At 38.2% G+C, this 14,915-nt stretch overlaps 1 protein-coding gene across 7 annotated transcripts in view; it reads left to right on the top strand.

Annotated features, from left to right (window-relative positions):
* The window catches only part of NOL4 (nucleolar protein 4), a 665,641-nt gene that overhangs the window by 571,600 nt on the left and 79,126 nt on the right, over positions 1–14,915 (top strand). For 6 of the 7 annotated variants that reach the window (XM_053715015.1, XM_053715014.1, XM_053715010.1 and 3 more), the window contains one exon: positions 7,238–7,421. In XM_053715015.1, the coding sequence (XP_053570990.1) occupies positions 7,238–7,421 (184 nt within the window). The remainder of the gene's footprint in view (positions 1–7,237; positions 7,422–14,915) is intronic. The other variant, XM_053715011.1, reaches the window with a different exon arrangement.

The following is a 14,915-nucleotide window of genomic DNA, read 5'->3' as shown; positions in this document are numbered from 1 at the left end:
GTGTTATTGACACTCTGGTTCAAGCTTGTAAGCCAGTTACTCGTCGTATCTACCATAAAGTGAGGAGGACTTACTTGTACTAGTGTGAAGAGCCTGGCTTTTCCTGGCATAAGGTTAAGGTTTCCAGAATCCTTTCTCAAGGATGGACTGGAGAAGGGTCTATCTGATAGTTCCCTGAAGGGACAAATATCGGCCCTGTCTGTGTTACTGCACAAGAGATTGGCTGAGCTTCCGGATGTGCAGTCCTTTGTTAAGGCTCTGACTAGGATCAGACCTGTGTTTAGATCTGGGGCTCTGCTTTGGAGCCTATATCTTGTTCTTAGTGTTTTGCAGCAGGCTCCGTTTGAGCCTATGCATACTGTTGACATTAAATTGTTATCTTGGAAGGTTCTTTTTTTGCTGGCTATTGCCTCTGCGCGTAGAGTTTCTGAGATTTCTGCTTTGCAATGTGACTCCCCTTATCTTGTTTTCCATGCCGATAAGGCGGTTTTATGTACTAAATTAGGGTTCCTCCCTAAGGTGGTGTCGGATTGTAACATTAAACAAGAAATAGTTGTTCCTTCCTTGTGTCCTAACCCTTCTTCAGCAAAGGAACGCTTGCTTCACAATCTAGATGTGGTTCGTGCCTTGAAGTTCTATCTTCAGGCTACTAAGGAATTCAGACAATCTTCCTCTTTGTTTGTTATCTATATGGGGAAGCGTAAGGGGCAGAAGGCTACTATGACTTCCCTATCTTTCTGGTTGAGGATTGTCATCCGGTTAGCTTATGAGAAAGCAGGGCGACAGCCTCCTGAGTGGATAATGGCTCATTCCACTAGAGCAATGGCTTCCTCCTGGGCTTTTAAGAATGAAGCCTCTATGGATAAGATTTGTAAGGTGGCTACCTGGTCCTCCTTACACACTTTTTCTAAATTTTACAAGTGTTTGCTTCGGCTGAAGCAGCTTTCGGGAGAAATGTTTAGCAGGCTGTGGTGCCCTCAGAATAGGGTCCACCTTTTTTTTTTCCCCCTCCCGTTATTCATTCAGTATCCTCTGGAGCTTGGGTATAGTTTTCCCAACAGTAAGGAATGAACTCTCCCTGAATTTTCTTACTGCAAAGTATTGGCTGAGTTAATACTGTACAAAGTCACAGGATATCAAGGTTTTCCATTGGTATTTGAATAGATTGGAATAGCCTGGCAAGATGCTTAGCACTGCTGCTAATAGGTTAGTATAGATTATTGTGTGCTTAAGCATTGTAAAGGCATTATACACTGTGTGCAGTTCTGCAGTAGTAGACATGAGTACTTATGTGCTAACCGGTCGCATGCTTACTTTGGAGCTGTACATTTCGGGAGTGTGACTTTGATTAATTCCTTAGCACATAAAAGAAGGAATAAATGTAAAAATAAAATGTACTAATTAAACAGAATCTGCTAGTTGTACACTAGGGGGTCGATCCGATAAAAATCGTCGCCTGCAAAAGTCGGCGACGCCAATATTTGCGTGGGTTTGGTATCCTATATACGGTGTAACCTAGAAGTTACGCGCGTATATTTCTGCCGTCGCCCGTAGTTTTTTGGGCCATAGGCAGGTATACCAAACCCGCGCAGTTTGGTATCCAATATGCAACGTAAGGACTTACGTGGCGAAAATGGAGAAATCTTACTCCATTTTCACCTCACCACAAAAAGCAGCCGTAAGAAGCCTTATGCTGACTATTGGAGCCCCGTAACTCCCTAAACTGGCTGCTAAAATAAACCTAACACCTAACGCATGCGCAATGTCTATCTCCCTGTCAACCGCGATCTGCTAAAATAAACCTAACACCTAACGCATGCGCAATGTCTATCTCCCTGTCAACCGCGATCTGCTAAAATAAACCTAACACCTAACGCATGCGCAATGTCTATCTCCCTGTCAACCGCAATCCCCCGCCGCAATCCATAATAAAGTATTTAACCCCTAAACCGTCGCCATCTACATAAACTAACCCCCTACTGTGAGCCCCTAAAACCGCCACCATCTAACTGATCTATCCCCTAATGTGAATCCCTTACACCGCCGCCATCTATATTAAAATTATTAACCCCTAATTTAATCTACCTACCCCGCCGCCAGCTATATTATCTATATTAACCCTAAGTATATTATAGTTAATATAGTTATTACATTATATATATTAACTATATTAACCCTAATTATATTAGGGTTAATATAGTTAATATAGTAACCATAGTATTTATATAAACTATATTAACTCTATCTAACCCTAACACCCCTAACTAAATTCTTATTAAATAAATCTAATTCATATTATAAACTAAAATATTCCTATTTAAATCTAAATACTTACCTATAAAATAAACCCTAAGATAGCTACAATGTAATTAATAATTACATTATAGCTATGTAAGGGTTTATATTTATTTTACAGGTAAATTGTTAATTATTTTAACTAGGTATAATAGCTATTAAATAGTTATTAACTATTTAATAGCTACCTAGTTAAAATAATTACCCAATTACCTGTAAAATAAATCCTAACCTAAGTTACAAATACACCTACACTATCAATAAATTAAATAAACTACAAATATCTATCTAAAAATACAATTAAATAAACTAAACTAAATTACAAAAAACAAACAAACACTAAATTACAAAAAATAAAAAAAAGATTACAAGATTTTTAAGCTAATTACACCTATTCTAAGCCCCCTAATAAAATAATAAACCCCCAAAATAAAAAAAATTCCCTACCCTATTCTAAATTAAAAAAAGGTTCAAAGCTCTTTTACCTTACCAGCCCTTAAAAGGGCCTTTTGTGGGGGCATGCCCCAAAGAAAACTGCTCTTTTGCCTGCAAAAAACCCCACAATACCACCCCCCAACATTACAACCCACCACCCACATACCCCTAATCTAACCCAAACCCCCCTTAAATAAACCTAACACTACCCCCCCTGAAGATCTCCCTACCTTGTATTCACCCCGCCGGGCAGAACTCCTCATCCGATCCGGGCGATGTCTTCCAGCAAGCGGCAGTGAAGTCTTCTTCCATCCGGGCGATGTCTTGAAGCAAGCGGCAGAGAGTCTTCTTCCATCGGCAATGTCTTCAAGCAAATCGGCATCTTCAATCTTCTTTGTTCGCTCCTCCGCGGAGCATCCATCCGGCACGACGACTTCCCGACGAATGAGGTTCCTTTAAATGACGTCATCCAAGATGGCATCCGCCGAATTCCGATTGGCTGATAGGATTCTATCAGCCAATCGGAATTAAGGTAGAAAAATCTGATTGGCTGATTGAATCAGCCAATCAGATTCAAGTTCAATCCGATTGGCTGAACGACGGGAAGTCGTCGTGCCGGATAGATGCTCCGCAGCGGAGGAGCGAACAAAGAAGATTGAAGATGCGGATTTGCTTGAAGACATCGCCGATGGAAGAAGACTCTCTGCCGCTTGCTTCAAGACATCGCCCGGATGGAAGAAGACTTCACTGCCGCTTGCTGGAAGACATCGCCCGGATCGGATGAGGAGTTCTGCCCGGCGGGGTGAATACAAGGTAGGGAGATCTTCAGGGGGGTAGTGTTAGGTTTATTTAAGGGGGGTTTGGGTTAGATTAGGGGTATGTGGGTGGTGGGTTGTAATGTTGGGGGGTGGTATTGTGTTTTTTTTTGCAGGCAAAAGAGCAGTTTTCTTTGGGGCATGCCCCCACAAAAGGCCCTTTTAAGGACTGGTAAGGTAAAAGAGCTTTGAACTTTTTTTAATTTAGAATAGGGTAGGGAATTTTTTTTATTTTGGGGGTTTATTATTTTATTAGGGGGCTTAGAATAGGTGTAATTAGCTTAAAAATCTTGTAATCTTTTTTTTATTTTTTGTAATTTAGTTTAGTTTATTTAATTGTATTTTTAGATAGATATTTGTAGTTTATTTAATTTATTGATAGTGTAGGTGTATTTGTAATTTAGGTTAGGATTTATTTTACAGGTAATTGGGTAATTATTTTAACTAGGTAGCTATTAAATAGTTAATAACTATTTAATAGCTATTATACCTAGTTAAAATAATTAACAATTTACCTGTAAAATAAATATAAACCCTAACATAGCTATAATGTAATTATTAATTATATTGTAGCTATCTTAGGGTTTATTTTATAGGTAAGTATTTAGATTTAAATAGGAATATTTTAATTAATAATATTAATATTATATTTATTTTAATAAGAGTTTAGTTAGGATGTTAGAGTTAGATAGGGTTATTATACTTAATATATATAATATAATAACGATATTAACTATATGAACCCTAATATAATTAGGGTTAATATAGTTAATATATATAATATAATAACTATATTAACCCTAATATAATTAGGGTTAATATAGTTAATATAGCTGGCGGCGGTGTAGGGGGATTAGATTAGGGGTTAATACATTTATTATAGGTGGCCGCGGTGTAGGGGGATGTAGATTGTAGGCAAAAGAGCAGTTTACTTTGTGACAAAGCCCCGCCAAAAGCCCTTTTAAGGGCTGGCAAAAGAGCTGTTACTTTGGGGCATGCCCAGCAAAAAGCCCTTTTAAGGGCTGGCAAAAGAGCTGTTACTTTGGGGCAATGCCACGCAAAAGGCCCTTTTCAGGGCTATTTGTAGGGTTAGACTTAGGTTTAGTGGTAGGGATAGTTTAGTATTTTAGGGGTTAAATTATTTAATATAGATGGCGGCGGGGTAGGGGGATTAGATTAGGGGTTAATAATTTTAAAATAGATAGCGGCGGGGTAGGGGCTCACTTTAGGGGGTTATAGATTTAGTATAGCTGGCGGCGGTTTAGGAGTTAATAATTTTATTAGGTTGCGGCGGGCTCCGGGAGCGGCGGTTTAGGGGTTAATACATATTTTATTGTTAGGCTAGTGAGGGGGGATAGCGGATAGAGGGTTATACGTGTCGGGCTATGTTAGGGAGGCGTGTTAGACGTGTCAGGCTATGTTAGGGAGGCGTGTTAGACAGTGCGGGTAATTTAGACTTTAGTCAGGTTTTGTAGGCGCCGGCAGTTTCTAACGTGCCGCAAGTCACTGGTGACGCCAGAAATTTGTACTTGCGCAGATTTCTGGACATCGCTGGTTTATCAGACTTACGGCACGTTAGCATCTGACGGCGACATATATGGGATAGCTCGAGTTGCGAGCTGAAACTGCGGGCGACGCGGGTTCCCTCGCTTGCGCCGCAAACTACGATCTATATCGGATCGACCCCTAGAATGTTACTATCATATAAGTGAAAACACACTATATGTAACTGTAAGCTCTTTTATTACCATACTGTTCTTATATATCCTTAGCCGACGAGTTTGTCTTTCAGAGTTCTACATATGATGCTGCTTGATTTATTTATTCACAACAGTTTCAGCTGACTCTTTGATAAGCTGGGCTGTTTGACTAAAGGGATATAAAACCCAAACATTTTAGTTTGTGATTCAGACAGAGCATACAATTTACAAAAAAAGTTTTCATTTGACTTCTATTATTAGATTTGCTTTGTTCCCATGATATTCTGTGTTGAAGAGATACCTAGGTATGTGTCTGGGGCACTAGATGGCAGCACTGTTTCCTGTCATGTAGTGTTCTATGTCCATTCATTATTAACTATTTAGACAATTAATTAACCAATTATATTATCATCTACTTGTATAAGGAAGGAGGGGTTAAAAGGTAATTGGTATTAAAACCAGGGGTCAAGTCGAGTGGGAACGCAGGGGAACGGAGTTCCTGCATTATTTTTGCATGAGAGACTAAGTTCCCTCTGGACAGAGAACATAAGTACTTCAGTAAACACTGTTGCTGCTGGTGGGAGGAGCAGTCTGATTAGAGGGATAGTGAGATCCTCTAGTAATGGGCAGTAACACTTCCTACAATACACCAAATGTAAGACTGTCAGCCCTTCTGCTGTGTTATCACCCCTGATATAAATATTATATGGTGCTTACATTTCTGTGTGGCTTGCTCTGGAGTTATTTAGCTCCCCTCAGCAGAAATAGGACTATTGCACCTTAAATGGGTGAGACTCTGTTATAGAGGAGGATTATCAGGTGCAAAGGCAAACATTCAACCCTTCATTGGATTTAATTTGCTTACATTAACCAATGTGTATTGATTATATACATATAAATACAGTGTGAGTGTGTATGTATATGTGTGTGTATATATATAACAATATTAATTGTGAGGGAGGATGTAAGTCTTGGTGAGTTTACACACTTTTTTTTTGTAGGACTTGACCCCTGATTAAAACTAGTGAGAAAACAACCCTTATATGTATTAGACTAATCTTTTGTGGAGATAAAATACATATTTTAGATGTACTGTATTGGGATAAGTGATCATAAAAAGACCCCTGTATGATCTATTTTGTATATGGAATATTTCTCACTGATAAGTTCTAATATTTGGAGTTTTTGCCCTAAACATCTTCAAAAAAAGTAAGATCATAACTGTTTAAAAACAATAACGTGACCTGGCTATGAGACTAAGTAATCACATTATATAAAATGCTGTATCACTACTTGTATATTAGATATGAATGACTGTCATATTCTGATATGGGATATATAACTGTATCAACTAATGTTTTGTTAACCTAGGCATAATAAGAGCAAGCTTTTGGTGTATATCTGTAATGTACAATGAGATATTCCCTAAGATATTTATTAAAGGGACAGTTTACCCCAGAATTTTTATAGTTTAAAAAGATTGATATTCCCTTTATTTCCCGTTCCCCAGTTAAATGCATAACCAACACTTTTATATTAAAAAACTTTTTACCTCTCTGATTACTTTTTATTTAAGCCTCTGCAGACTGCACCCTTATTTCAGTTCTTTTGACAGACATTTTAGCACTGTTTAGCTGTAACTAAACTGTCAAAATGCACTGAGATAAGAGGTGGTCTTCAAGAGCTTAGCAATAAGCACATAAGCCTACCTAGGTTTATCTTTTAACAAAGAATACCAAAAAAATAAAGCAAATTTGATGATAAAAGTAATAAGTTGTTTAAAATTGCACGCCCGATCTGAATCAAGAAAGTTTAATTTTTAATCGACTATCCCTTTAAGTTCAACTTCATTTGCTGTATCTAATCATGTTGCAGTCAAAAACATTTGAAATGTGTTTTTTTGTTGCACACTAGTAAATATGAAGCAATTCTCTGCTGAAATGAATAGAACCGGTGGTTGTTCACATTTGCTGTAACACTTTGTTTTTGCAGGAGGAAACTGCTGTAGCCGAAAAACCTTTCAAACAAGAGACATCAGCACAGGTCACTTATTCCACATCTGCTGTTTCTAGCACGCAAGAGGTGTTATACATCAATGGAAATGGGACTTACAGTTACCATAGTTACCGAGGGCTAGGGGGAGGCCTGTTAAATCTCTCTGACACTTCTAGCAGTGGTAAGTTTCCTTCACATTGTTGTGTACTTGTGAATTTTCTGTCCTGTTGGGGAATATATTTATACAGAGATACCATTACTTCTGTTAGAATGTGGTAGATAAACACCTGATATAGAAATTCAGTTTTCAGAATGTATCTGATGTTAGCATTATGCAGTGTATTAAATATCAGCAATTCTTATGGGGTATTATTATAAGGTATGAAATTGTAAATACTGTTAGTTTGTCATGTCTTGGATTTGTTGCAAGTTTCACAGTTATGAAGTATGTGATACTGCAATAAAAAAACTCCCATAAAAATCCATCTGCATATATTAAACTCATGACTCATGTCTAGCAAAAAAAATATATTTTAAAAGCAAATTCTACGGCATTAATAAAATGCTCTAATTCAAATAATTTATCTGCAAAAAATCCACATAGGCTTTATTGGAGAATTTTGTATAAAACTCATTAAATAAACTTTTTTTTAAAAAATGCGATTGTCACCATAGTTAGAACTAAACATTCACCTAGATTACGAGTTTTGCGTTAGAGGCTATGTGGTGCTAACAAGCAGTTTATGCTCACCGCTCACTTCCAGAGAGCGCTGGTATTACGGGTTTTTACAACCCAGATCACAAGTGAACGCTGAGCAAAATTTTGCTCCTTACCGCACTCCAATACCAGCGCTGCTTACGTTAGCGGTGAGCTGGTGTAACATGCTCGTGCACGATTTCCCCATAGGAATCAACAGGGAGAGCCGGCTGAAAAAAAGTCTAACACCTGCAAAAAAGCAGCGTAAAGCTCCTTAACGCAGCCCCATTGATTCCTATGGGGAAATAAAATTTATGTCTACACCTAACCCCAAGTCTAAACACCCCTAATCTTACACTTCTTAACCCCAAATCTGCTGCCCCCAATGTCGCCACCACTATAATAAACATATTAACCCCTGAACCGCTGTACTCCCGCCTCCCAAACATTAGTTAAATATTATTAACCCCTAATCTGCCGGCCCTAACATCGACGACACCTACCTACATTTATTAACCCCTAATCTGCCGCCCTCAACGTCGTCGCCACTATATTAAAGTTATTAACCCCTAAACTTAAGTCTAACCCTAAACCTAACATCCCCTAACTTAAAGGGACACTGAACCCAATTTTTTTATTTTATGATTCAGCTAGAGCATGCAATTTTAAGCAACTTTCTAATGTGCTCCTATTATCGATTTTTCTTCGTTCTCTTGCTATCTTTATTTGAAAAAGAACGAATCTTATTTTTTTTATTTTTTTATTGGTGGATGATTTTATCCACCAATCAGCAAGAACAACCCAGGTTGTTCACCAAAAATGGGCCGGCATCTCAACTTACATTTATGGATTTCAAATAAAAATACCAAGAGAATGAAGAATATTTGATAATAGGAGTAAATTAGAAAATTGCTTAAAATGTCATGCTCTATCTGAATCACAAAAGAAAAAAAATTGGGTTCAGTGTCCCTTTAAATATAATTTAAAAGAAATCTAAATAAAATTACTATAATTAACTAGATTTAGAGTTCTGCGGCCAAAGGGGTGCGTTAGCTACGCGTGCTTTTTTTCCCCCGCACCTTTTAAATACTGCTGGTATTTAGAGTTCACAGAAGGGCTGCGTTAGGCTCCAAAAAGGGAGCGTAGAGCATAATTTACCGCCACTGCAACTCTCAATACCAGCGGTACTTACGGACGAGGCCAGCTTAAAAAAACGTGCTCGTGCACGATTCCCCCATAGGAAACAATGGGGCAGTTTGGGCTGAAAAAAACACCTGCAAAAAAGCAGAGTTCAGCTCCTAACGCAGCCCCATTGTTTCCTATGGGAAAACACTTCCTAAGTCTGCACCTAACACCCTAACATGAACCCTGAGTCTAAACACCCCTAACCTTACACTTATTAACCCCTAATCTGCCGCCCCCACTATTGCTGACCCCTGCATTTTATTATTAACCCCTAATCTGCTGCTCCGTACACCGCCGCAACCTACGTTATCCCTATGTACCCCTAATCTGCTGCCCCTAACACCGCCGACCCCTATATTATATTTATTAACCCCTAATCTGCCGCCCCCAACGTCGCCGCTACCTACCTACCTACACTTATTAACCCCTAATCTGCCGACCGGACCTCACCGCTACTCTAATAAATGTATTAACCCCTAAAGCTAAGGCCAACCCTGTTCCAATCAGCCAATAGAATACGAGCTCAATCTGATTGGCTGATTGGATCAGCCAATCGGATTGAACTTGAATCTGATTGGCTGATTCAATCAGCCAATCAGATTTTTCCTAGTTTAATTCCGATTGGCTGATAGAATCCTATCAGCCAATCGGAATTCGAGGGACGCCATCTTGGATGATGTCCCTTAAAGGAACCTTCATTCGTTGTTAGGTCATCGGTGAAGAAGGATGGCTTCGCGTCGGCTGCTTGAAGATGGTCCCGCTCCACGCCGGATGGAAGAAGATAGAAGATGCCTCTTGGATGAAGATGTCTGCCGGTCCGGATCTCCTCTTCTTGCCAGATAGGATGAAGACTTTGGACCCTCTGGAGGAGCTCTTCTTGCCGGATAAGAGGAAGACTTCGGACCCTCTTCTGAACGGATCGGTGATACCCGGCGTGGTGAAGACAAGGTAGGGAGATCTTCAGGGGCTTAGTGTTAGGTTTATTTAAGGGGGGTATGGGTTAGATTAGGGGTATGTGGGTGGTGGGTTGTAATGTTGGGGGGGGGTATTGTATCTTTTTTTTTACAGGCAAAAGAGCAGAATTCTTTGGGGCATGCCCAGCAAAAGGCCCTTTTAAGGGCTGGTAAGGTAAAAGAGCTTTACAATTTTTATTTTAGAATATGGTAGGGCATTTTTTTATTTTGGGGGGCTTTATTTTTTTAGGGGGCTTAGAGTAGGTGTAATTAGTTTAAAATTCTTGTAATCTTTTTTTATTTTTTGTAATTTAGTGTTTGTTTTTGTAATTTAGTTTAGTTGATATAATTGTAGATAGTTTATTTAATTTATTTATTGATAGTGTAGTGTTAGGTTTAATTGTAACTTAGGTTAGGATTTATTTTACAGGTAATTTTGTAATTATTTTAACTAGGTAGCTATTAAATAGTTATTAACTATTTAATAGCTATTGTACCTGGTTAAAATAAATACAAAGTTGCCTGTAAAATAAATATTAATCCTAAAATACCTACAATATAATTATTATTTATATTGTAGCTATATTAGGGTTTATTTTACAGGTAAGTATTTAGCTTTAAATAGGAATAATTTATTTAATAAGATTTATTTTATTTCGTTGGATTAAATTTATATTTAATTTAGGGAGGTGTTAGGGTTAGACTTAGCTTTAGGGGTTAATACATTTATTAGAGTAGCAGCGAGGTCCGGTCGGCAGATTAGGGGTTAATACATGAAGTTAGGTGTCGGCGATGTTAGGGAGGGCAGATTAGGGGTTAATAATATTTATTATAGGGTTTTTGAGGCGGGAGTGAGGCGGATTAGGGGTTAATAACTTTATTATAGTAGCGGTGAGGTCCGGTCGGCAGATTAGGGGTTAATAATTGTAGGTAGGTAGCGGCAATGTTAGGGGCAGCAGATTAGGGGTACATAGGGATAAAGTAGGTGGCGGCGGTGTGCAGTCGGCAGATTAGGGGTTAAAAAAATTTAATAGAGTGGCGGCGATGTGGGGGGACCTCGGTTTAGGGGTACATAGGTAGTTTATGGGTGTTAGTGTAATTTAGAGCACAGTAGTTAAGAGCTTTATGAACCGGCGTTAGGACCCCCTAACGCTGGTTTTGACGGCTAACCCAGAACTCTAAATCTAGGCGTAAATTATTCCTATTTAAAACTAAATACTTACCTGTAAAATAAACCCTAAGCTAGCTACAATATAAATAATAGTTACATTGTATCTAGCTTAGGGTTTATTTTTATTTTACAGGCAAGTTTGTATTTATTTTAACTAGGTAGGATAGTTATTAAATAGTTATTAATTATTTAATAACTACCTAGCTAAAATAAATATAAAGTTACCTGTAAAATAAAACCTAACCTAAGTTACAATTACACCTAACACTACACTATAATTAAATTAATTCCCTAAATTAAATACAATTAAATTCAATTAAATAAAATTATCTAAAGTACAAAAAAAACACTAAATTACAGAAAACAATAAACAAATTACAAGATTTTTACACTAATTACACCTAATCTAATCCCCCTAACAAAATAAAAAAAAGCCCTACCCTACACAAAATTACAAATAGCTCTTAAAAGGGCCTTTTGCGGGGCATTGCCCCAAGTAATCAGCTCTCTTACCTGTAAAAAAAATTACAAATCCCCCCCAACATTAAAACCCACTACCCACACAACCAACCCTACTCGAAAACCCACCCAATACCCCCTTAAAAAAACCTATCACTAACCCCTTGAAGATCACCTTACTTCAACGAAGCCGGGAGAAGTCTTCATCCAAGCCGGGCGAAGTGGTCCTCCAGACGGGCAGAAGTCTTCATCCAGACGGCATCTTCTATCTTCCCACGTAGCGGGTCCATCTTCAAGACATCCGACGCAGAGCATCCTCTTCAATCGACGGCTAACACAGAATGAAGGTACCTTTAAGTGACGTCATCCAAGATGGCGTCCCTTCAATTCCGATTGGCTGATATAATTCTATCAGACAATCGGAATTAAGGTAGAAAAAATCCTATTGGCTGAACCTGTACCTGCAAGACTCGTAATACCAGCGGGCGTTAAAAAGCAGCGTTGGGACCGGCCAACGCTGCTTTTTAAGCCTAACGCACAATTTATAATCTAGCCGATTGTTTGCTATTAACATGCTAATTAGAGCATTGCATGAGAGTGGCTAAAGGAGAAAGCATGCATTGGTTACCATTTCTGTATAACTAATAAACGGCTAGATTACGAGTTTTGCGTTATGAGTGAAAAAGCTTCATAACGCTGCTTATTTCACTACCGCTGCTATTACAAGACTTGTAGGTACAGCTGTACCGCACACTTTTTTGGCCGTCACGCAACGTAACTACCGCACCTTTTAAAAAGTCATTTTTCAATGGCACTTCCATTGTGACTGTATTACGAGTTTTGCCTGGGAGGCCAAAAAGTGAGCGATACACCCTATACCGTCAGTAGTTATGAGTTTTATGCTACAAAGCTGTACCATAAAACTCATAACTAAAGTGCTACAAAGTACACTAACACCCATAAACTACCAATTAACCCCTAAACCGAGGCCCTCCCGCACCGCAAACACTAAATTAAAATAATTAACCCCTAATCTGCTGCTCCGGACATCACCGCCACTATAATAAACATATTAACCTCTAAACCACCATACTCCCGCATCACAAACACTAATTAAATATTATTAACCCCTAATCTGCTGCCCCCAATGTCGTTGTTTTCACCTACATACACTTATTAATCCCTAATCTGCTGTCCCTAACATTGCCGCAACCTACATTACTGTTATTAACCCCTAATCTGCTGCCCCCAAAATCGCTGCAACCTAACTACACTTATTAACCCCTAATCTTCTGCCCCAATGTCGCCGCCACTATACTAAAGTTATTAACCCCTAAACCTAACCCTGTCTAACCCTAACGTAGCACCAACACCCACTAACTTTAACATAATTAAAATAATTCCAAATAAAAATTACAATTAATACCTAAATTATTCCTATTTAAAAATAAATAAATACTTACCTGTAAAATAAAACCTAAGCTAGCTACAATATAACTAATAGTTACATTGTAGCTATCTTAGGTTTTATTTCTATTTCACAGGTAAGTTTGTATTTATTTTAACTAGGTAGATTAGTTATTAAATAGTTATTAACTATTTACTAACTACCTAGTTAAAATAAATACAAAGTTACCTGTAAAATAAAACCTAACCTATCTTACACTAAAACCTAACATTACACTAAAATTAAATAAATTAAATTACAATTTTTTTAATCTAAATTACAAAAAATAATTAACACTAAATTATACAAAATAAAAAAGAAATTATCAAATATTTAAACTAATTACACCTAATCTAATAGCCCTATCAAAATAAAAAAGCCCCCCCAAAATAAAAAAACTCTAGCCTACACTAAACTGCCAATAGCCCTTAAAAGGGCCTTTTGCTGGGAATTGCCCCATAGAAATCAGCTCTTTTACCTGTAAAAAAAAATACAAGCAATCCCCCAACAGTAAAACCCACCGCCCACACAACCAAACCCCCCAAATTAAATCCTATCTAAAAATAACCTAAGCTCCCCATTGCCCTGAAAAGAGCATTTGGATGGGCATTGCCCTTAAAAGGGCATTTAGCTCTTTTTCGTTGCCCAAACCCCTAATCTAAAAATAAAACCCACCCAATAAACCCTTAATAAAACCTAACACTAATCCCCGAAGATCCACTTACAGTTTTTGAAGACCAGACATCCATCCTCATCCAGCTGGGAGAAGTCCAAGCGGGCAGAAGTCCTCAACGAAGCCGGGAGAAGTCTTCATCCAAGCGGCAAGAAGTCGTCCTCCAGGCGGACAGAAGTCTTCATCCAGACGGCATCTTCTATCTTCATCCTTCCGAAGCGGAGCAGCTCCATCTTCAAGACATCCGGCGCGGAGCATCCTCTTCTTTCACTGGCTATTGAAGAATGAAGTTTCCTTTAAATGATGTCATCCAAGATGGCGTCCCTTTAATTCCGATTGGCTGATAGAATTCTATCAGCCAATCGGAATTAAAGGGTAAAAAATCCTATTGGCTGATGCAATCAGCCAATAGGATTGAGCTTTAATCCTATTGGCTGATCCAATCAGCCAATAGGATTGAGCTTGCATTCTATTGGCTGTTTCAAACTTCTCCCGGCTTCGTTGAGAACTTCTGCCGGCTTGGATGAAGACTTCTCCCGGCTGGATGAGAATGGATGTCCGGTCTTCTTCGGGGGTTAGTCTTAGGTTTTATTAAGGGTTTATTGTGTGGGTTTTATTTTTAGATTAGGGGTTTGGGCAACAAAAAAGAGCTAAATGCCTTTTTAGGGGGAATGCCCATCCAAATGCCCTTTTCAGGACAATGGGGAGCTTAGTTTTTTTAGATAAGATTTTATTTGGGGGGTTTGGTTGTGTGGGTGGTGGGTTTTTACTTTTGGGGGTTGCTTGTATTTTTAAAAGAGCTGATTTCTTTGGGGCAATGCCCAGCAAAAGGTCCTTTTAAGGGCTATTGGCAGTTTAGTGTAGGCTAGGGGTTTTTTTTTATTTTGGAGGGACTTATTTATTTTGATAGGGCTATTAGATTAGGTGTAATTAGTTTAAATATTTGATCATTTATTTTTTATTTTGTGTAATTTAGTGTTTATATTTGTTTGTTTGTAATTTAGTTAATTGTATTTAATTAATGTAATTTATTTAATTTTAGTGTAATGTTAGGTGTTAGTGTAACTCAGGTTAGGTTTTATTTTACAGG

The sequence above is a fragment of the Bombina bombina genome, chromosome 5 (assembly GCF_027579735.1).
Source record: "Bombina bombina isolate aBomBom1 chromosome 5, aBomBom1.pri, whole genome shotgun sequence".
In the NCBI taxonomy this organism is placed as follows: domain Eukaryota; kingdom Metazoa; phylum Chordata; class Amphibia; order Anura; family Bombinatoridae; genus Bombina; species Bombina bombina.
The sequence above is the reverse complement of the archived record's forward strand: the minus strand, read 5'-3'. Positions and strand labels throughout refer to the sequence as shown.